Source organism: Panthera onca, chromosome D2, assembly GCF_046562875.1.
Source record: "Panthera onca isolate mPanOnc1 chromosome D2, mPanOnc1 haplotype 2, whole genome shotgun sequence".
Classification (NCBI taxonomy): domain Eukaryota; kingdom Metazoa; phylum Chordata; class Mammalia; order Carnivora; family Felidae; genus Panthera; species Panthera onca.
Genome location: NC_138349.1, coordinates 54,628,977 through 54,650,485, shown reverse-complemented (window position 1 = coordinate 54,650,485; position 21,509 = coordinate 54,628,977). Strand labels below are relative to the sequence as shown.

The 21,509-nt window shown below is 37.1% G+C and overlaps 1 protein-coding gene and 1 pseudogene across 8 annotated transcripts in view; both read right to left on the bottom strand.

The window, feature by feature from the left end:
• The window catches only part of MICU1 (mitochondrial calcium uptake 1), a 248,400-nt gene that overhangs the window by 73,381 nt on the left and 153,510 nt on the right, over window positions 1-21,509 (bottom strand). For all 8 annotated transcript variants that reach the window (XM_078434361.2, XM_081790529.1, XM_081790530.1 and 5 more), the window contains one exon: window positions 12,822-12,904. In XM_078434361.2, the coding sequence (XP_078290487.1) occupies window positions 12,822-12,904 (83 nt within the window). The remainder of the gene's footprint in view (window positions 1-12,821; window positions 12,905-21,509) is intronic.
• LOC144613234 (transmembrane protein 230 pseudogene) lies at window positions 5,514-7,745 on the bottom strand (annotated as a pseudogene).

The window sequence follows — 21,509 nt, the reverse complement described above, 5'->3', positions numbered from 1 at the left end:
ACAATCCTGTAAGTCTTATGACTATCCTCTTTTTATAGATGAGGAATTCAAGGCACATAATACTTAACGCTTAATAACTTGTTCAAGGTCAAGTAGCTGGCAAGGAGCAGAACCAGGATTCAAACATACGCCTCACACCTTTATCATTGAGATGCTCTTAAAAACCTCTCTTCAGAAAAGAGTATGCATTTGTTTTTGAGGCTCAAAACCCCTCACACAATACTAAAATAATCATTAACTTCACAGTAATACAGTCCATATCTCAGGAGACTTTTAAAAACTTCACGCTTCTCACTACTGACTCTCCAGTTATGACAAAAGGCAGCACAGCTACGGGCAAATACTGACATCTAAGAGAGAGAACACATTTATTAGAATGATAAATGAAATACAAAGTTGATAGAAAATAATTCCTCGAGAAAAGCTGGAGAATTTTTAATCTTTGAGAAGTTTTAAATGAGCTTTTTGAGAAAGAATAATTTCTGGAACTAGCAACCATGGCTTAACTATATAAATGAGCCTTATGAAGCAAGTCTATGATTGTTATAGTTTTTTTCTTTTCTTTCTTTCTTTCTTTTTTTTTTTTTTACTTGTTCCTGCATTCTTTTCTACCTCTTCACAAGCTAAAAGAGCAACAATTCAAAATAATTAAAATTGGGATATGTAAACATAAATAATAAAAGTATGTTATATAAATAACCAATACATACAGCTTTGTGGGTGATGGTTTTTATTTTTATTTTATTTTATTTTTTTAATTTTTTTTTTAACGTTTATTTATTTTTGAGACAGAGAGAGACAGAGCATGAACGGGGAGGGTCAGAGAGAGGGAGACACAGAATCCGAAACAGGCTCCAGGCTCCAGGCTCCAGGCTCCAAGCTGTCCGCACAGAGCCCAACGCGGGGCTCGAACTCACGGACCGCGAGATCATGACCTGAGCTGAAGTCGGCCACTTAACCGACTGAGCCACCCAGGCGCCCCATGGGTGATGGTTTTTAAATGGCCAAATTAGAAAAGCAGAACACTTAAAAACTTAAGAGTTGTAACAACAGATTTGTCTTAGTTAAATGTCTCATTTATTTTATTTATTATGTGTGATCATAAAGAAGGTTTAAGACAATTTAAGTCTGTGGCTCTATAAAGAGTGAAGTAGTATAACTAGACAAGGAGTCAGGAGACACGGGGTCTGATTCTGTTGTTCTGCAGTGAGAAAGAATTTATGCAGGTTATTTAAACTCTTTGGGCCTTAACTTTTCTCATTGGAAAAGTTCACGGTTAGGGTATATTATCCCTAAGTCTCCTTGTAACTCTAGGTTAGTAACATACATGCTATTGATATGATTTCTTCAGGGTTCATGTTTTATCATGGTAATAAGATTAGCTGACAGGGGCGCCTGGGTGGCTCAGCTGGTTGAGCGACCGACTTCAGCTCAGGTCATGATCTCACAGTTTGTGAGTTCGAGCCCCGAGTCAGGCTCTGTGCTGACAGCTCAGAGCCTGGAGCCTGGAGCCTGCTTCGGATTCTGTGTCTCCCCCTCTCTCTGCCACTCCCCTGCGCATGCTCTGTCTCTGTCTCTCTCTCTCTCTCTAATAAACGTTAAAAAAAATTTAAAAAAAAAGATTAGCTGACATTTGTTTCTTATACACATGGAGATTTGAAAGACAGGTATACAATGGGTTTTTCTTTTGTTTTTTTTAAATTAAATTAAAATTTTTTTAATTTAATTTTTTATTTTTTAAAATTTACATCCAAATTAGTTAGCATATAGTGCAACAATGATTTCAGGAGTAGATTCCTTAGTGCTCTTTACCCATTTAGCCCATCCCCCTTCCCACAACCCCTCCAGCAACCCTCTGTTTGTTCTCCATTTTTATGAGTCTCTTCTGTTTTGTCCCCCTCCCTATTTTTATATTTTTTTTGTTTCCCTTCCCTTATGTTCATCTGTTTTGTCTCTTAAAGTCCTCAGATGAGTGAAGTCATATGATATTTGTCTTTCTCTGACTGACTAATTTCACTTAGCATAACACCCTCCAGTTCCATCCACGTAGTTTCATTCTTTTTGATTGCCGAGTAATACTACATTGTGTGTATATATATACCACATCTTCTTAATCCATTCATCCATCAACGGACATTTGGGCTCTTTCCATACTTTGGCTATTATTGATAGTGTTGCTATAAACATGGGGGTGCATGTGTCCCTTGGAAACAGCACACCTGTATCCCTTGGATAAATACCTAGTAGTGCAATTGCTGGGTCGTAGGGTAGTTCTATTTTTAATTTTTTGAGGAACCTTCATACTGTTTTCCAGAGTGGCTGCACCAGCTTGCATTCCCATACAATGGATTTTTCAATTGTTTAGGTTGAAGATTTTTAGACTTTAAATTGAATCCAAGATAACCAGAACATTTTTAGGGGGCCTGGGTGGCTCCGTTGGTTAAACGTCCGACTCTTGATTCTGGCTTAGGTCAAGATCTCATGGTCAGCCCCACATACGGCTCTGTGCTGGGTGTGGAGCCTGCTTAGGATTCTCTATCTGCTCCTCCCCTGCACACACTCTTTCTCTCAAAAGAAAAGAATACTTTTCATCATTGTCTTGAAGGCAATACACAATTCACTTTATCTGCCTACTTGTAAGAAATGAAGAATTTTCAGTAGCAGTGAACCAGAATTGAAAATCTGCATCAGGACCTGCCATGACTTACATTTTGCCTGTGGCTATAAATATTGCAGCTTATATCCTTCCTGTGGTGGAAATTGTGTATATCGGCTTCAAAAGTGTGTGCTGAGAATGTGTGTGTAAGTGACTGGGAAAAAGGAATGTTTTTAGGTAAAATTAACTAGCTGTTGCTATATCATCTTTTCATTAGTGATTAATAATAGCATAGTCTAAATACTATGTTATTATATGTAAACTATTACTAAAAATAGGCATTCTTTAAAAATTTTTTTTAAAAAGTATGTATTACTAGATTTTGTGTGGGGGCATGGTGACAGAATGTTTTGTCAGAATTTCTCAGTTGGGAAATCTTTTCTTAAAATATTTTTATTTAGATAATTTGTTAAGGGTATAACATGAGAATCAATCAAACATCAATTCAACTTGTCATGTGAATGCTTACTATATGTTATATAATGTGGAGAAAATAAAAAAAATTTAAAACATGGTCTCTTAAATAAAATTTCATTCTTTTTCTTCTGTCTCATAAAGGAGTTATTACTTCTCATACTTTCCTACTAAAAAAACCCATTTCTGTCATGGCACTGGGTGAATAGAGCCCAACAGTTATGAGGTTTTTGTTTTTAAGTTTATTTATTTATTTTGAGAGACAGTGTGTGTGTGTGTGTGTGTGTGTGTGTGTGTGTGTGCGCACATGCATGAGCGAGGGAGAAGCAGAGAAAGAGAGAGAGAGAGAGAGAGAGAGAGAGAGAGAGAATGAATGAATTCCAAGCAGGCTTTGCACTAACAGTGAGGCTCGATCTCACGAACCAAACTGTGAGATCATTACCTGAGCTGAAATTAAGAGTTAGATGCTTGACCGACTAAGCCACCCAGGTGCCCCATGAAGCTTTTTATTTTAGCTATCTTTTGCTAGGTTAGTTCTGTTTTACAACCTGTTACGAAATGGGTTAGAGAAAGGATCCGTGGTGATACAAAAGTCAGAGAAAACTCACATTTAGTATTTAACAGTTGATCAATGCCTTTTAGTAATATGTATTTATGCATGATCAAAGTGATTTCTGGAAACAGGGCATCTGGGTAGCTCAGTCAGTTGAGCATCTGAATTTGGGGGTCAGGTCATGATCTCATGGTTTGTGGGTTCAAGCCCTATATCAGGCTCTGTGCTGACAGCTCAGAACCTGGAGCCTGCTTTGGATTCTGTGTCTCCCTCTCTCTGTGCCCCTTCCCTGCTCGTGCCTGCCTGTTCTCTCTCTCTCTCAAAAATAAACAAAAAAAAAAAAATAAATGAAAAGTTTTTAAAAAATACGTAAAAAAAGTGATTTTTGGAAAAAGATGAATCAAAGAGTAATAATAGCTATTAGTTTGCTTTATGTAACATTAACTTTAAAATATGTGAGGTCTTTTTCCTGGTTCTGTTTAACTTTTTTTTTTTTTTTTTTTTTTTACAAGCTTGATGAATACACTGTTAAGAAAACACCTGTTTCCCTGGGAAATCAGAGCAAAGTTTGAATGTTTGGAAGTCTAGAGCACTTTCAACTTAATAAATTATTATATTTCCCAAGAATGTAAAATATATAAAGATAAGCAGAAAAACTTCTAAAGAGAGCTGTTCACTCATGAACTACCTTATAATTTGTGGTTTTTGGTCTAAAAGAGTTTTTACATCAAGATTCTTTGTGATCAATATTATTAGTTGTAACAGTTTAAGAAGGCCAGTTATCAAGGCATCACGTTAGACGAAATTAGCAAATTAGCACTCCCTTCTCGAATGGGATAGTGAAGTGACTGCTCCAAGTCATTTTGCACATCAGCATCAATGCCAGAAATAAGTACCATTTGCTCTAAATTCAAATCTAGAGTTCAGTATCTATAATAAGAGTAGAGAAGTTATGGCAATTTTGCTTCTGAGAGGTGAAGGAAGTCCCCAGTCTGCATCAGAAGGATTGGTCCTCTCAGTTTTTCTGGCTTTAAAATCCACAAGGACAGAATCTGGAGCAACTACACCCATTGGAAAGTGAGGGGGAAATCCTGAAAAGGAAAAAGCCAAAGAAGGGGAGCCTTCTTCCCCAAAGAAGGGTAGTTTATATATATTCTAGTTGAGCTAATCACCTGCTAAAACAAAACTTTCTCCAGATGAATATAAGCAAAATCTAAAGTCTACAACATGTCATTCATAATATCTAGACAAAGATCCAAAATTATTTGACATATGAAGAAACTGGGAAATAAGGCTCATCTTCAGGAGAAAAGACAATGGAGACAACCCCAAGATGACCCAGATATTAGAAATTATTGACAAGAATTTTAAAACAGTTAAATAATAGTGTTCAAGTATATAATATATACTTACGAAAAAGGAAAAGATAGGACATTTCAGATGAGAAGGAAAACTATATCAAAAATGAAATGGAAGTTCTAGAACTGAAACATGCAGTACCCAAAATAAAAATTTAGTGGATTAACTTAATAGCAGAATTGTAATGATCAAAGAGTCAATGAATATGAAGATAAGTCAAGAGAAACTACACAGCTTGAACAGCAAAGAGGAAAAAATATTGGAAGAAAAAATAATAAAGCTTTAGAGATTTGTGAGGCAATATCACAGATGGTCTTAACATTTGTGTTAGTGGAGGGTCAGAGAGGTAAGAAAGAATGCCCCCCGCCAAATTTTTAAGACATAATGGCCAGGAACTTCTCAAATTTGATAAAAATCATAAATTTATAGATACAAATAGCTCATCAAATACAAAGGAAACGACACTGAGGAACAATATTATCAAATTTCTAGAAACCAAATATAAAGAGAAAATCTGGAAACCAGAAACAACATATTGCAAATAGGGGAACAATGGTTCAAATAGCCAGACTTTTCATCAGAAGCATCAGTAGTTAAACAACTGAGAATTTTACATCTACATCAAGAGCTGTATATCTAGAATTTCCTTCCCAAAATAATGATGATATAAATTAATTCATCACCAACAAATGTGCACTACAAGAAATGCTAAAGAAAGTTTTTCCAATTGAATGGAAATAATACCATATAGAAACTAGGATCTTTAGGAAGGAATGAAGGGCATCAGAAATGATAAATATGTTAGTAAATAAACTATTTTTCTCCTATTTTCTTTAAAAAACTTATGACTTGGAGCACCTGGGTGGCTCAGTCGGTTAAGCATCCAACTGTTGGTTTCGGTTCAGGTCTTGAACTCACGGTTTGTGAGTTCGAGCCCTGCACTGGACTCTGTGCTGACAGTGTGAAGCCTGCTTGGGATTCTCTCTCTCTCTCTCTCTCTCTCTCTCTCTCTCTCTCTCTCTCCCTCTCCCTCTGCCCTCTCCTGAGCATACTCTCTCTCTCTCTCTCAAAATAAATAAACTTTAAACAAAATAAAAAAAAAACATATGACTCAGAGCAAAAATTACAAAAACTATTATGGGGTTTATTACATATGTAGATGTAATACACAGAACAAATATAGCATAAAGGATGAAGAGGTAAATAAAACCTTGTGGTTGCAGAGTTACTACATTTCATGTGAATGTTATATATTTTTTTTTAGATTTTGGCATTTAATTTCTTTTGAATATGTCACTTTTTGCAAGCTAGGAAACAGAATCAAACTTAAGGCAGTCTAGTTCTCTAAGGATCTAGGCGGAGTCTTGCAATGTTCAGCAGAGCGACATCGTGATACAAGGTGCTAACAACAGGCTTATAATCTCTAAATAATAACCATTTAGCTACACTTTTTTTCTTAGGAAACAGCCTACAGTCTAAAAGCCATGATATATAGAACATGTTGATCTAAAAGAACAGAATGACCCAAATTATATGTTGGCCAACTTACTGGTGGGCCAAATCAAAGCTGACCAAGGATGGGTGAACAGAGAGAAGTGTTTACCTTTTGGAAACCTGCTCTGAGATTTTAAAAAGTCCTGGCTGCTGTTAGTAAGGAAGCAAGTAGCAAAAAATATTACAGATGCACCCATACTGACCTTGATTTTGCCAAGGTCTTCCAGTAGAACACAAAGTTAGAGAGGAGTGTAAGGGTAAGATACTTAGATGTTTTCAAAATACATTACTAGTAATATGAAATTTGACATATTGAATGCTTCCATTTGCTGCCAGAACAAACTGACAATGAGGACTATTTAAAAGAAATGCTCAACTCTAAAAAGAATGGTAGCAGTAACACTTCTCACTACGGAATAACCTCCTGCTTTCCCACACCATTAACACTGCTCCTCTTCCAAGATACATATTCATGTGGAAAAACTTGTCAGCTTTTGCCAGGGCCAGGAAAGGCAAAATAGAGCATGTCCTAATTCGTTAATTTGTTAATTGTAAGCTCATATGATATCCCGAGGATGGACCCATAAGTCTGGCCATTCTTTTCTTCAACATCTGCAAACTGCAGAATTCCTTAGCCTTAACCACAGTTTCTGCTCAATATCTTAAAGCTGGTCTCAGTCCCATCTGTGACTCTTCTCTTCAGGGTTAAGGGTGGGTGCTAGTCATTAAAATCTGGAATGTCATCATAAGAATAACCCCAGTAGCCTTTGGATACATAGTAGGCAGTGTGAAGGTGGTAAAATCCTGGCAGGAACACCAGGATGCCAATGATCAGGACAGGAACACCTGGTCTGTCTCCTCTTTGCTGATATAGCCTGCCAGTAGGGGGGAAAACTATGATAATGCGAAAGGTGCCAATCAGAAACAGCCTTACATGGGATCTTAGGAGGGTTCTTCTTAAACTGAAGGTCAATGTAGCCATCGTCTGTGCTGGAGAGCTTTGAGTATTTCACTTTACTACTGGGGATTCCCATAGCCAGGTTGGTTTGAGATGGCATCATAACACGCTGACACAATTACAGCTGGAGCGCCATGCCAGGCCACCCAAACGCTGGCAGTTAGCTCACTGTTGGCAGCAAAGGCGCCTGAGGTCTCACGGCACACCTCACCTAACTTGTGAATATTAATTCTAAGTAGACTGTGTATATTTAACAATTTATGTTGTACTCCCTAGAGCAACCACTATAAAAATAATGCAAAAAGGTACAGCTAAAATGCCGAACAAATTAAACCAGAAGTCTGGATAAAATATTTAATCTCAAAAAAGGCAGGAACATAGAAGGGAGGAACAAAAATCAGAAAGAACAAACAAAACAAATAGCAAAAATGGTAGGTCTAATTCCAATTAAATCAGCAATTATGTTAAATGTCAATGGGCTAAATACTGCAATTAAAAGGCAAAGACTGTCAGAATGGATAAAAAACAAGAGCCAAATTACATTGTCTAGAAAAGATGTACTTTAAATAGAAAACACAGATATATTTAAAGTAAATGGACAAAACAAAAAAGACATACCATGCAAATAGTAAGTATAAGAAGTCTGAATTACTATGTTAATACCACATAGACTTTAAGATAAAGTATTACCAAAGATAAAAAGTAACATTTCATAATTATAACAGGACCGATTCATGAGGAAGACAATAATCAGAAATGTGCAGAGAATTTCAAAATACATAAAGCTCAAATTGGCAGAATTAAAGAAAAACAAACAATTGACTAATTATAGTTGGAGATTTTTTTTAAGTTCACTTATTTTGAGAGAGACAGAGAGAGAATGCAAGCAGGGGAGGGGGAGAGAGAGAGAGAGAGAGAGAGAGAGAGAGAGAGAGAGACTGAGGATCTGAATGGGATCTATGCTGACAGCAAAGAGCCTGATGCAGGGCTTGAGTTCACAAACTGTGAGATCATGACCTGAGCCAAAGTCAGACGCTTAACCAATTGAGCCACCCAGGTACCCCTATATTTGGAGATTTTAACATCTTCCTCTCAACAACTGCTAGAATGACTAGGTTAAAAAAAATCCGTAAGGACAAAGAACACCTGAACAACACTATCAATCAACTTGACTAAATTGACATTTATAAAACACTGTGCTCAGTAACTGCAGAATATACATTCTTTAGTAAAACACATTGATGTGTTTAATAAAACACATCAGATACAGTTCTATAAAACCAGGCTCAATACATTTAAAAGGATTAAATCATGCAGAGTACGTTTTCTGAGCACAATGTAATTAAATTAGATAATAAAGATAACTAAAAAAACAAAACCTCCACACTTGGAAATTAAACAATATACTTCTAAACAATTTATGGGTCAAGAAGGAAATCACATGTGAAACAGAAAATATTTCAAACTGAATGATAATGAAAAGACAACACATCAAATTTGTAGGATGCTTCTATAGCAGTGCTTGAAGGGAAATGTATAGTATTAAATGCTTACATTACAAAAGAAAATTCTCAAAACAATGACCAGCCATGTTATCTTAAGAGACTCATAAAAGAGCATAAAAGACCCCAAAATGAGTAGAAGAAATGAGAGTAGAAATCAATTAATTAGAAAACACAAAAACCACTTGGGCTCTCTGTTGTACATATTTGAAACTAGTTTTTATTCCTTGTGAAGACAATATACTAGGGCGGGAGGGAGGGGAAAGTGGGTGATGGGCACGGAGGAGGGCACCTGTTGGGATGAGCACTGGGTGTTGTATGGAAACCAATTTGACAATAAGTTTCATATTAGAAAAAAAAAGAAGAAAACACACAAACTATAGAGAAAACTAATACAGCCAAAGTTGATTCTTAGGGAAAAAAAGCAAAAAACAAAAAAACCAACTAGACCCTGAACAGCCAAAGAGATCTTGAGAAAGAAGAACTAGAGGCATTATACTTCCTGATTTCAAACTATATTATAAGACTATAGTCATCAAAACACTATGGTATTGGGGCACCTGGGTGACTCAGGTGGCTCTTAATTTCAGCTCAGGTCATGATCTCATGGTTTCATGAGTTCAAGCCCTGAATTAGGCTCTATGCTGGTAGCATGAAGCCTGCTTAGGATTCTCAGTCTGCTCTCTCTCTGACCCACCCCCACTCATGCTGTCTCTGTCTCTCTCAAAATAAATAAATAAACTTAAAAAAAATCACAGTATGGTATTGGTATAAAAACAGACACATTGATCAATGGAATAGAATAAATAAACAATAGAAATAAACCCTCACATATATGGTCAATTAATTTTTGACAAAAGAGCCAAGAATATACAATGGAGAAAGGACAGCTTCTTCAATAAATGTGTTCAGAAAACCGGACAGCTACATACCAAAGAATGAAACTGGACCACTATCTCATACCATACACAAACATTAATTTAGTGTGGATTAAAGTCTTGAATGTAAGACTTGAAACTATAAAACTCCTGGAAGAAAACATAGATGGTAAGCTCTTTGACCGTGGTCTTGGTGATGATTTTTTGGATTTAACACAAAAGCAAAGGCAACAAAAGCAAATATAATCAATTGGGCTGACAAACTAAAAAGCTCTTCGTGGCAAAGGAAACCATCAACAAAATAAAAAGGCAACCTACTGAATCAGAGAAAATATTTGCAAATCATATATCTGATAAAGGGTTAATATCCAAAATATATAAAGAACTCCTACAGCTCAATAATAAAATCCAAACATTCTGATTAAAAAATGGGCAGAGGATCTGAGTAGACAATTTTCCAAAGAAGGCATACAGATGACCAGCAGATGCATGAAAATATGCTCAAGGTCACTCATCATCAGGGACATGGAAATCAAAGCCATAATGAGATAATACTTTACACCTATTAGAATGGCTATTATCAAAAGGACAAAAAATAAGAAGCGTTGGCTAGGGTGTGGAGAAAAAAGAACCCTTGTGCACTGTTGGTGGGAATGTAAATTGATGCAGTCACTATGAAAAATAGTATGGAGGTTCCCCCAAAATTAAAAACAGAACTATCATATGATTCATCAATTCCATTTTTGGTATTTATAAGAAGGAAACAAAATTACCATCTTGAAGAGATATCTGCACCCATCCATGTTCACTGCAACATTATTTACAATAGCCAAGACATGGGAACAATCTCAGTTTCCACCAATGGATGAATGGCCAAAGAAAATGTGGTATATATACACAATGGAATATTATTCAGCCATAAAAGGAAGAAAATTCTGCCATTTGTAATAACATGGATGGACCTTTGAGGTCATGAAGTCAGTCAAACAGAGAAAGACAAATACTGTATGATTTAACTTACATATGGAATCTAAAAAAAAAGTTGAACTCATAGATATGGAGAAGAGATTATTGGTTGACAGAGGTGGGGGGGATCCCCATGGGTGAAGGTAGTCTAAAGGTATAAACTTGTAGTTATAAGTAAATCCTGGGGATGCTATGTACAGCATGATGACTATATTTCACAAAACTGTATTGTATATTTGAAAGTTGCTAAGAGAGTAGATCTTAAAAATTCTCATCACAAGAAATATAATTTGTAACTATGTGTGGTGATGGATGTTAACTAAACTTATTGTGGTAGTCACTTTGCAATATATACATAGATCAAATCATTATGTTGTACACCTAAAACTAATACAATGTTATATGTCAATAATATCTCAATAAAAAATAAAATAGCGCAATGTAAAATAAAATAAGGGGATGAGCTGAATAGGTGATGAGGATTAAAGAGTGCACTTGTTGTGATGAACACAGGGTGACATATGGAAGTATTTAATTACTATATCGTACACCTGAAACTAATTTAACATTGTATGTTAACTAACTGGGATTAAAATAAAAACTTAAAAAATAAAAAAAAAAGGGGGGTAAAGAAAACTCAGTTTCTTAACTAAAGTCTGAATGAAAATAAATTAGCCCTAACTCCCACTAAAGTAAAATAAAATATAATTTTAAATAAAAAAAATTTTTTTTAATGTTTGTTTATTTTTGAGACAGAGAGAGACAGAGCATGAACGGGAGGGGGGGGGGGGTCAGAGAGAGAGGGAGACACAGAATCTGAAACAGGTTCCAGGCTCTGAGCTGTCAGCATAGAGCCCGATGTGGGGCTCGAACTCATGGACCGCGAGATCATGACCTGAGCCGAAGTTGGACGCTTAACTGACTGAGCCACCCAGGCACCCCAAATAAAATATAATTTTAAAAATAACAAAATAAATTCTATTTATAATCATTTGAGACCACCTGGCAATACTAGTCAAGTGCAGGATTATGGAAAAGTGAAGGTATTAGATGGACACAGGGTTCAGATTTGAATAAATGTCTCCAGATATTTAAAAATTTTGTTTCTGTGAATTTTTTATTTACAAATACATACCTCATACTTTCCCCCATTTCTTTTTTGCCATTTTCCTTATTTTAAACACAAATACTTTCTTCATATATACATACATGAGTATATATATGTATACATATGCTTGTTTTGTTTTGAAACCATTCTGACAATCATAACCATTGTATCTAGAGAGATACCATGGCCAACCAATGATAGAAGTTTTATGGAAATGTAATCTCTTCCTAGGATTCATCAGAAACTGTACATCTCTGGCTTGAACATGCTATACTCAAAAGTATGGTACCATTTTTCCTTCTATTATAGAAGTCCTTTCAGAACATATGTCATTCAATCGGGGCGCCTGGGTGGCTCAGTCGGTTAAGCGTCCGACTTCGGCTCAGGTCACGATCTCGCGGTCCGTGAGTTTGAGCCCCGCGTCAGGCTCTGGGCTGATGGCTCAGAGCCTGGAGCCTGTTTCCGATTCTGTGTCTCCTTCTCTCTCTGCCCCTCCCCCGTTCATACTCTGTCTCTCTCTGTCTCAAAAATAAATAAACGTTAAAAAAAAAAAATTAAAAAAAAAAAAAAGAACATATGTCATTCATCCTTATATTCTGAAACTGCCTGGCACAAAGGAGCTGTTTAATAAATGTTGACTAAACAGATGACTGAATATCCAAAACGTTTCCTCTCAGCATTATGATCTAATCCATGTTGAGGAATCAGAACAACTTTGACCTTCATCATATGCTCAAATAATTCCTTACATTTAGGGTGAAAACAAACAAAACCCACTTACTAAAAGTGAGGATGATTTTTTTACATGATGGACTAGGTACTTCAAAAATTGGATTGCATCTGAGTATGCTGACCAGGACCAAAATAACTCCAAGGCACATGAAAAGGTGTTAAATATTAATGTACACAAAGGAACTTTCCAGGGAAACTTGCCTGTTCAAACTCCTCCATGTCTACTTCTCCATCTCCGTTCAAATCAAACATCTTGAAGGCAATTTCAAAATTTCTCTGAGGAGCTGCAGGGAGTAAGGAAGGAAAGAATGGGAGGGAAGGAGGAGGAGAGAAGGGGGGTAAGAAAATATTTAGAAGGCATTAACTAAAAACAAAAAATCATTCCTTTAAGAAAAACAGAGAGTTAAACATTAAAATTTATTTATCTATCTATCTATCTATCTATCTATCTATTTATTTACTGAGAGACAGAGAGAGCATGAGCAAGGAAGAGGGGCAGAGGGAGGAGAGAAAATCTTAAGCAGGCTCCACGCTCACACAGAGCCTGATGTGGGGCTCAATCCTCCAACCCTGGATCATGAGCTGAGCCAAAATCAAGAGTCCATAGGGCATCTGGGTGGCTCAGTCTGTTAAGCATCTGACTTCGGCTCAGGTCATGGTCTCACAGTTCACAGGTTTGAAGCACAGAGCATACTTCAGATCCTCTGTCTCCCTCTGTCTGATCCTCCCTTGTTCTCTCTCTCTAAAAAATAAAATAAACATCAAAAAAAAAAAAAAAAAAAAAAGGAGCCGGATGCTCAACTGACTGAGCCACCCAGGCACCCCAAACACTAAATGTAATATCAGGTGTAATATCAGAATGCCACCATATTTATCCAGATCAATCTTGTAGCAATACTCCTTAAAACCAAAAGAGAAATTTTACTATAGCCAGGAAAGATAGCGCTTGTCCCTTTGTGTTTCAACACCAATCTAAATGCTTCAGCTTTGCTTTCTTAGAAACACATCTTAACTGTGTAATATTAATGTTGTGCTGTTACTTAAATGTAGCATTATTTATCTGGGCATGAACGTCTGCTTGGGGTGAGACATACTGTGGCAAAGTAAGAGGTTGAAACTCTAAGTCTTTGTCTTGCCTTTTTAAAGCCAGCTAGATTTCTAGTTTGTTCTTTCTAGTCTCTCCATTGTAAGTGCAATCACGAGTTCAGTGGATGTCATTCAGCTATCAGGTTATTTTCTATACTACTTTGCTCATTATCACTATAGCTCTGAGGTAAGGACAAAAAGCATACTGGTATCTACTCAGCCTCCTATTTCAACCACGTCAGCTGGGTATACAAATTACTGAGCAAAGTATATGGAAACGGTAAAATAAAGCTGAAGTTTAAAAAACAAAATGAAAAATGCAAAGCTTGAGAAGATGGCGTATGTAGTTTTTTCCCCTTAGGTGAATGGCAAAAGCTCTTGAAGACTTTTTAGTATTCCTAGATCAAGAAATATAATATAAATATAATTAATACACTTGTGCATTAGAATAAAATGTAATGTCTCTCCTTCCTCACCACACTAAATGTTCTGGTAAAGAAAACAAAGTTGTTTACTTCCTTCCTTTGGTACTTCAAATTTGTATAAATGTAGAGAATAAACCAAAATAAAATATCCTATATATCCTAATAACTATTGAATTAAATTTTCAGTTAATATAATTTTTATTAAAAATTTTAAAGATTATGGGTGCCTGGTTGGCTCAGTCAGTTAAGTATCCGACTTTGGCTCAGGTCATGATCTCACAGTTTGTGAGTTTGAGCCCCATGTTGGGCTCTGTGTGGACAACTCAGAGCCTGGAGACTGCTTTGGGTTCTGATCTTCCTCTCTCTCTGCCCCTGCCCCACTCACGTTCTGTCTCTCTCTCTCTCTCAAAAATAAATTAAAAAAATAAACCTTAAAAAAATAAAAATTAACGATTATAGGAAACAAAAAAGCAAAAAGGGGGCTTAGTACATTATGCATAGTTACAGAGAATCCATATTTCCACGTTACTCATGAACTTGTCAATCATAACACCTTATAGGGTTAAATTCCACTTTCAGCTAGCTAGCCAGCTAGGCTGGTGAGCTCTTGGGTTTTAGTTGCCTGGGCAAATCATGTGCCTGTCAGCTTCCCATTGCTTGCCTCACTTGATAGTGGCTTCCAACAGGCTTATTCTTCTCTAGGCCACAAACACAACTGTTACAAAGGATACAGCCAGGGGAATTAGATTTTTGTATACTTATTGTCACTTCTTAAGTTTCTCCTACTTGTCTGGAGACACCTGGGTGGCTCAGTCAGTTGAACATCTGACTCCTGATTTCGGCTCAGGTTATGATCTCATGGTTTGTGAGACTGAGCTCTGCGTTGGAGCCTGCTTGGGATTCTCTCTCTCTGCCCCTCTCCAGCTCATGATCATTCTCTCTCAAAATAAATAAACATTAAAAAAAAATTAAAAACTTTCCTACTTGTCTTGATGTTGTCTTTTACTGAAGAGTTACTACTATGTGCCATGCCTTGAGCTTGATAATTTAAAGATGTTGATTATCTGATTTAGTACACTCAACTCTGAAAGTTTTAATTTTCTTTTTATTAAAAATGTTATTTATTTTGAGAGAGAGAGAGAGAGAGAAAGAGAGAGGGAGCGAGCGCACACGGGGAAGCGGCAGAGAGAGAGAGGGAGAGAGAGAATCTCAAGCAGGATCCACACTGTCAGCACAGAGCCCAACACAGGGCTCTGTCTCACAACTGTGACATCGTCACCTGAGCCAAAATCAATAGTCAGATGCTTAACTGACTGAGCCACCCAGACGCTCCTGATTTTTTTTTCAACAGGATAGACAATTGGGGCTCACTAAATGACAAGCCCCAAATTACACAGCTAATATGTGGCAGAACTGGTAAGTGAACCTAGGTCAACACTGACTCCAAAGCCCATAAACTTTTTCATTATGCTCCATGGCCTCCAACGGGGAGAGAGAGGTTCTTAACAATAATAAACACATACTCTATTTTGATATGTTTTAACCTAGACACAAAACAACAAAACATGACTCACTGATTATGTCAGTCTCTACAATAGCTGAGTTCCAAGTTCTTCATTTCAAGGACATACCATCAGAGAAACGTTGCATATGCCTTGCTTATACGTTAGACTTGGCTGCACTAATTGGAAATCCACAGGTAACATTAGATTCTCAGATAGGTTTGTCACATGTTTGAAAAAATCATGAATATGAATTGCTTTAGGCAGTAATGCATTCTCCTATCCTCCCCCCCTCATTCAAATACATCATTTGCCTATTCCTTGTAGATACCTGAGATTGTAACAACCACAGACAGCATAAAGCTGCTGAGAGTTTTAAGGCAGGGGCCGGAGGGGGGGGGCGGGGAGACACCATCAAACAGACGTTTATAAAGGATTTCTCTGGCTACAATGTGAATTGAAGGATGAGTTGGAAAACAAGAACCAGCTTCAGAGAAGATCGAGGAAGCTCTTGTAAATGCTGAAAATGTGAACTGGGGTGACTGCAGTGGTAATGGAGAGGAAGAAACAGATCTGAAATAAGGAGGTGGGATTACACAACTTAATGATTAATTAGCTGTGAAGAATAGACAGTAAAAAAGGCTGACAGCTTGACTGCCTTAGGCTAGCTTGCATACCATTAACCAAAAGATAAAACAGATGTAAAAGGTTCTGAGAAATAAAAGGAATTCTTTTCAGACCTGCTGAATTCAAGGGGTCTGCAGCCTATTCAGAGGAAAACACCGGGCAACTGGAAGCCAAGATTTAAGGTAAAAGGAAGGAGAAAGGAAGCAGTGACAGAGGAGGTGGCATCAGGAAGAAATTAGTCCAAATGAACAGAAATGGGGAAAAATTTGGCAAAAGCCAGTCAGTACGTTGAAGCAAAGCTCAACAATTAAAGCAGCATTCCCATTCCCTATCTCCACTCATTACAGAGAGGACACAGAGAGCTTACAATTTTAGCTTTATCATAATATTTTATTTTTATGTCCTGTGAGTTTTGTGAAGGTACAGTCATCATTTAAACGACTGAATGAGTTATTTCAGCACACCATAGTTAATATATCCTCTTACAATTATGGTCATTTTACCAAAGCACACCCTGTACTTCTTTTTATTATTTTTAATTTTTTAATTTTTCATTTTGAGAGAGAGCGAGAGAGCGAGAGAGCGAGCGAGCACAAGTGGGGAAGGGGCAGAGGGAGAGGGAGGAAGAGAATCTCAAGCAGGCTCCATGCTCATTGTGGCCCAATGTGGGACTCAATCCCATGACCCTGGGATCATGACCTGAACAGAAATCAAGAGTCTGATGCTCAACCGACTGAGCCACTCAGGCGCCTTACCCTGTACTTCTTGAGGTTTCTGCATCTTTTGATCCTGCTTACTTTCAAATAGAGCATTTGCTTATATGGAGCCACTCAGAGTGTTTATTAAAGTGCATGCACTGATACTACTCTAGAGGCTTTGCTTCTAGTGCACTGGTCGTGATAAGGCAAGTCAGGGCAGCAGCCTTGCACACTCTCGGGCCTTACCAGTCTATCAGGAAAGGTCTTTCCAGGAGTCGTTCTCTCAGCCTATTCAATCTTCATCTGCTGATAGTATCAAAGCATTTCAGACAAACCAGCAAATACCCATGTGCTTTTAAGTGAAACATGCTACCCGGGAATATGCTATTAGGCAACTCTTGTACTTCCCTGTCTCCCTTTAAATGTAGGCTTCAGAGTATTTTTTTTAAAATCTAGCTGCTCTGGAAAGTTTTTAGGTGTCCAGGGTTTCTGCTAACTCATAACCTGTTTCATAGAAAGGTACTGAGAGAGGAATTCTTTTGAATCCCAGGCTACTTACAGAGTGAACAGTGAAGCTTTCTCCCACTGTGTTATCAACATAATCTACTTTTAGTACAGTGATTTCCAAAATGATCGTAATATTTTGGAAGTGATTAAAACAATAAGATTATATTCAAAGCTCATTACTCAGAGTTCCATGACAATCTGTGCTACTAGGAAATGGAGATCCCTTAGGTCTGTTCTAGTTAAGAATCCATGTTTATATTATTCTATCATTAACAACAGTGATAAAATAACGACCCTAGATTGCTCTTGGAAGCACAGATTTTTCTGCTTTGTTTTAGTAACAAAAAAAAGCGCATCTTTTTCTATATATATTAAGTCAAATATTCAGACAGCAATAACACTGGCTGTCTCAAGACTTTCATGACTGTTCCACTTAGTGTTTTTTTAATAGAAAAGGCACAAGACTAGGCCTCTAATTCTGGTTCTTCCAACAACATGCATGAGTCATTATGCCTTAAATTCTTTTTTGGTAGTACTGACATAATAAACAAAAACATGAATAGGTTAGATTCTTATTTTCTGTTGGTTTGATTCTCCTACTACAGAATTCCTACCAGCACTATTCTTGTTTTAAAATGACGTTATAGGATAAATGAGGTAATTAATATGCAATATTAGAGAACTCTGAGTTAGAAAAAAAACATTTAGATTATAATGAGTCTCTGTTTAATGATGAACCTGCCTACTGAATTTGTAAGGATGATCACATAACCTCTGATTATTTCTGAGAGAGAGAGAGAGGTCACCACTTCTGAGGTTCTAACCATTACTGGCCATATTAATTGAGCTTTTCTTCTCAAGCAGAACACAAATCTAATTCTGTGTAGCTCCTATAAACTGTCCTAGTTTAATTTTCTAGAGAGATAAAAAAATAGATCTGCTTCCTCATCTATATGATGGCCCTCTGAAAACATAAAAACACATGATCATCTCTCTACTAAGGTTTCTCAGAAATTGCTTTCCAGAACTTTAGCATATAACAGCCCCCCCGTCCCCCCCCCCCCCCCCCCCCCGCTTTGGGGTACTTCAGATGGTCAATACCTCCCACAAATGCAGTATATCCTAAATGTAGTTAATCCTGGAATGACTTATCCTTTCTAGAAACAATAGGACTGCTTCTTTGCAGACTAACGCACTAGCATTCCTCTTATGTGAAGGCTTAGTGTCTTGCTTTCTATGTAACATTAGGCTTGGGGAAAGGGGGGGAGAAAAATCTGTAAGATTTGATTTCAAAATAGTATCCCTCCCTGAATTCTTCTAGGTATGATGGTTAGGGTGCAGACTGAAAGTCGTCTTTCTGCCTTTTACAGAGTAGAGGGAAAAGGTTCTCATAGTACATGTTGTAGTTGGACTGCATTTCCTTGGGATGCTTTAGCCTCAGAAGAAGGGTGCTACACAAAATGAAAATATCCTAGGAATTATTTTAAACACGCTTAAGCAGCAGCAGATTGATTTTCTTTTCATCAATAATAGTTGCCTTATATAAACTCTGGTTTCATTTCTGAGTAACCATTTTACAGGTAGTAAACATGATAATGTTAGCCTTTTCAGCATTTTCTAATAGTTTCACGGCATGTGTCACGTTAACGCGATAGCTAATAAAAAGGGCTGCAAATATTTGAAAAATGTAAGACTTAAAGAATGACAAAAGAGAAACACAAAGTCAAGAAGAATGTCTTTTTATAAAGTTACATATTTTACATTTGATTTTTATATACAGTTAACTGGGTATAAAGGCATATTTATGTGAAGCGAGGCATAATGAGAATATGAGTGGCTCAAAAATTTAACTCTTATACCTTCTGCTTCAACTCAGAAGCCCCATAGTTAGGCTTCCCCTCATCTTTGTTTTGTGGAATTCTCTACTGACCAAAATATACACTATTAATCTTGGCACCTGAAGTTGATGAAGATGATGAGAATAGCTACAGCATTCTGCTCTGAAATCAGGCAAATAACTATTCTTGAAATACAAGATATAGGATGGCAAATCAAAAAAAATCCACATAAGGGGCGCCTGGGTGGCTCAGTCGTTTAAGTGTCTGACTTCAGCTCAGGTCATGATCTCATGGTTCACGAGTTCGAGTTCCGCATCAGGCTTTGTGCTGAGAGCTCAGAGCCTGGAGCCTGCTTCAAATTCTGTCTCCCTCTCTCTCTGCCCCTCCCCTGCTCATGCTCTGTCTCTGTCTCTCTCTCTCTCAAAAATAAATAAACGTTAAAAAAGTTAAAAAACATCCACATGGACTATAAGTGGTTATAGAAGATGCTGTGTTATGAAATAAAGTTAAAATCAAGGTATTTTCCTGTTCCTTGTGTCAGAATTACAATTTAAAACATTGTGATGACTTTTGACTATGCTATAAATTTTAGTTCCTTACCATTTAGTGATTTAATATGTTCAAACAAGGGTTATTTATTTATTTATGATTTGAGAGTGAGAGAGAGAGTGTGTGTAGGGGGGGTAAGGGGGGAGGGGAGAGAGAGAGAAAGAGACAGAGAGAGAGAGAGAGAGAGAGAGAGAGAGAATTTTAAGCAGGCTTCATGCTCAGCACAGAGCCTGGTGCAGGGCTCAATCCCATGACCGTGAGGTCACAATCTGAGCCAAAATCAAGTGTCAGATGGTCAACCAACTAAGCCACCCAGGCACCCCAAACAAGGGTAATTTAATTAGACTATTTCCTGAGTATGTTTTCTGTGATTGTGTGGCTATAGGAGTCCATTAAACAGGAACCAAACTATACAATATGAAATAGTGAATATTCTGCCACTTAAAACACCGTATCATATCATATGCAATTCAAAATGATAAAAACCTTTCATCGCTAACTTTTTGAATACAACATAAAGGAAATTTCTTTAGTGGAGGAAAAAAAGGCAATAAGGCAATCTGAAATAGCCAAAGTTCATGGTATGTAAGTCCATCAATCTAGTTCTTCTTCTTAGCCTTGCTGTTTTAACACAGAACAGAAAAAAAATTCCCCTGGTGAAATGACAAATGCTAAGGATAAAGAAAAGAGAAATCCTAAGCCATCCAGAAGGAAAACACATTAGTTATCATAAAGAAAGAAGTATTAGGTTGTATCATAATTCTCCACAATACTTGAACACCACAGAATCTTGAGAGAAAACAATTGTAATTGAAGAATTACATACAAGTGAAGTCATCATTTGCCTACATTAGTGACAGAAGATATTCTCAGACATGCAAGAACTTTAAAATTGTGTAACTCATACACCTTACTAACATTACACAAAAAACAGAAGCACAAGTCTTGAGCAAGGGTCAGTAAACTCTGCCCTCTTGGCTGGCCATTGATTTATGTAGTGTCTATGGCTGCTTTTGAGCTACAGAGGCAGAGTTGAGACCTTAGTAATTAAGTAGAAGTAGGTGCCATGGCTAGCAAGCCTAAAATATTTATCTTGCCCCTTAAGAAAAAGTTTGCAATCGCCAGTTGAGGAAATTCTTCAGCCAACAACAAAGATCCATCAAAATAAAGAAATAAAGACAGGGAAGATGAGATCAATTAGGAAGTGAGCAATAAATTAAGTGAGCAATAAAATCAGTAGAACAGAGTTAAGCTTAAATAATGGTTATTAATACAATAATAATCATGGCATCTGGCATTTATTAAATGTTATTTATTATGTATAGGCACTTTCTATGAATTATTTAATCCTCTCAACCGCTCTGTGACATCGTATTATACCCACCCCCCCTTAAAGAAGAGTAAACTAAGGTACAATGTGTCCAGGGTTGCAGAGCCAGAATTCAAATCCAGACAGCCTACTAGAGCATGCACTCTTGGTTATTCTCCCCAAATATAAAATACATAATAATGAAATATGAGAAGCATCCTTGAAAGAGAAAGTATGTAATATAAAGTCATTTATAAAGAAATACTGTGGAAGTGTTCCTGGGTGGCTCAGTTGCTTAAGCATCCAACTCTGGATTTTGGCTCAGGTCATGATCTCAGGGTTCATCAG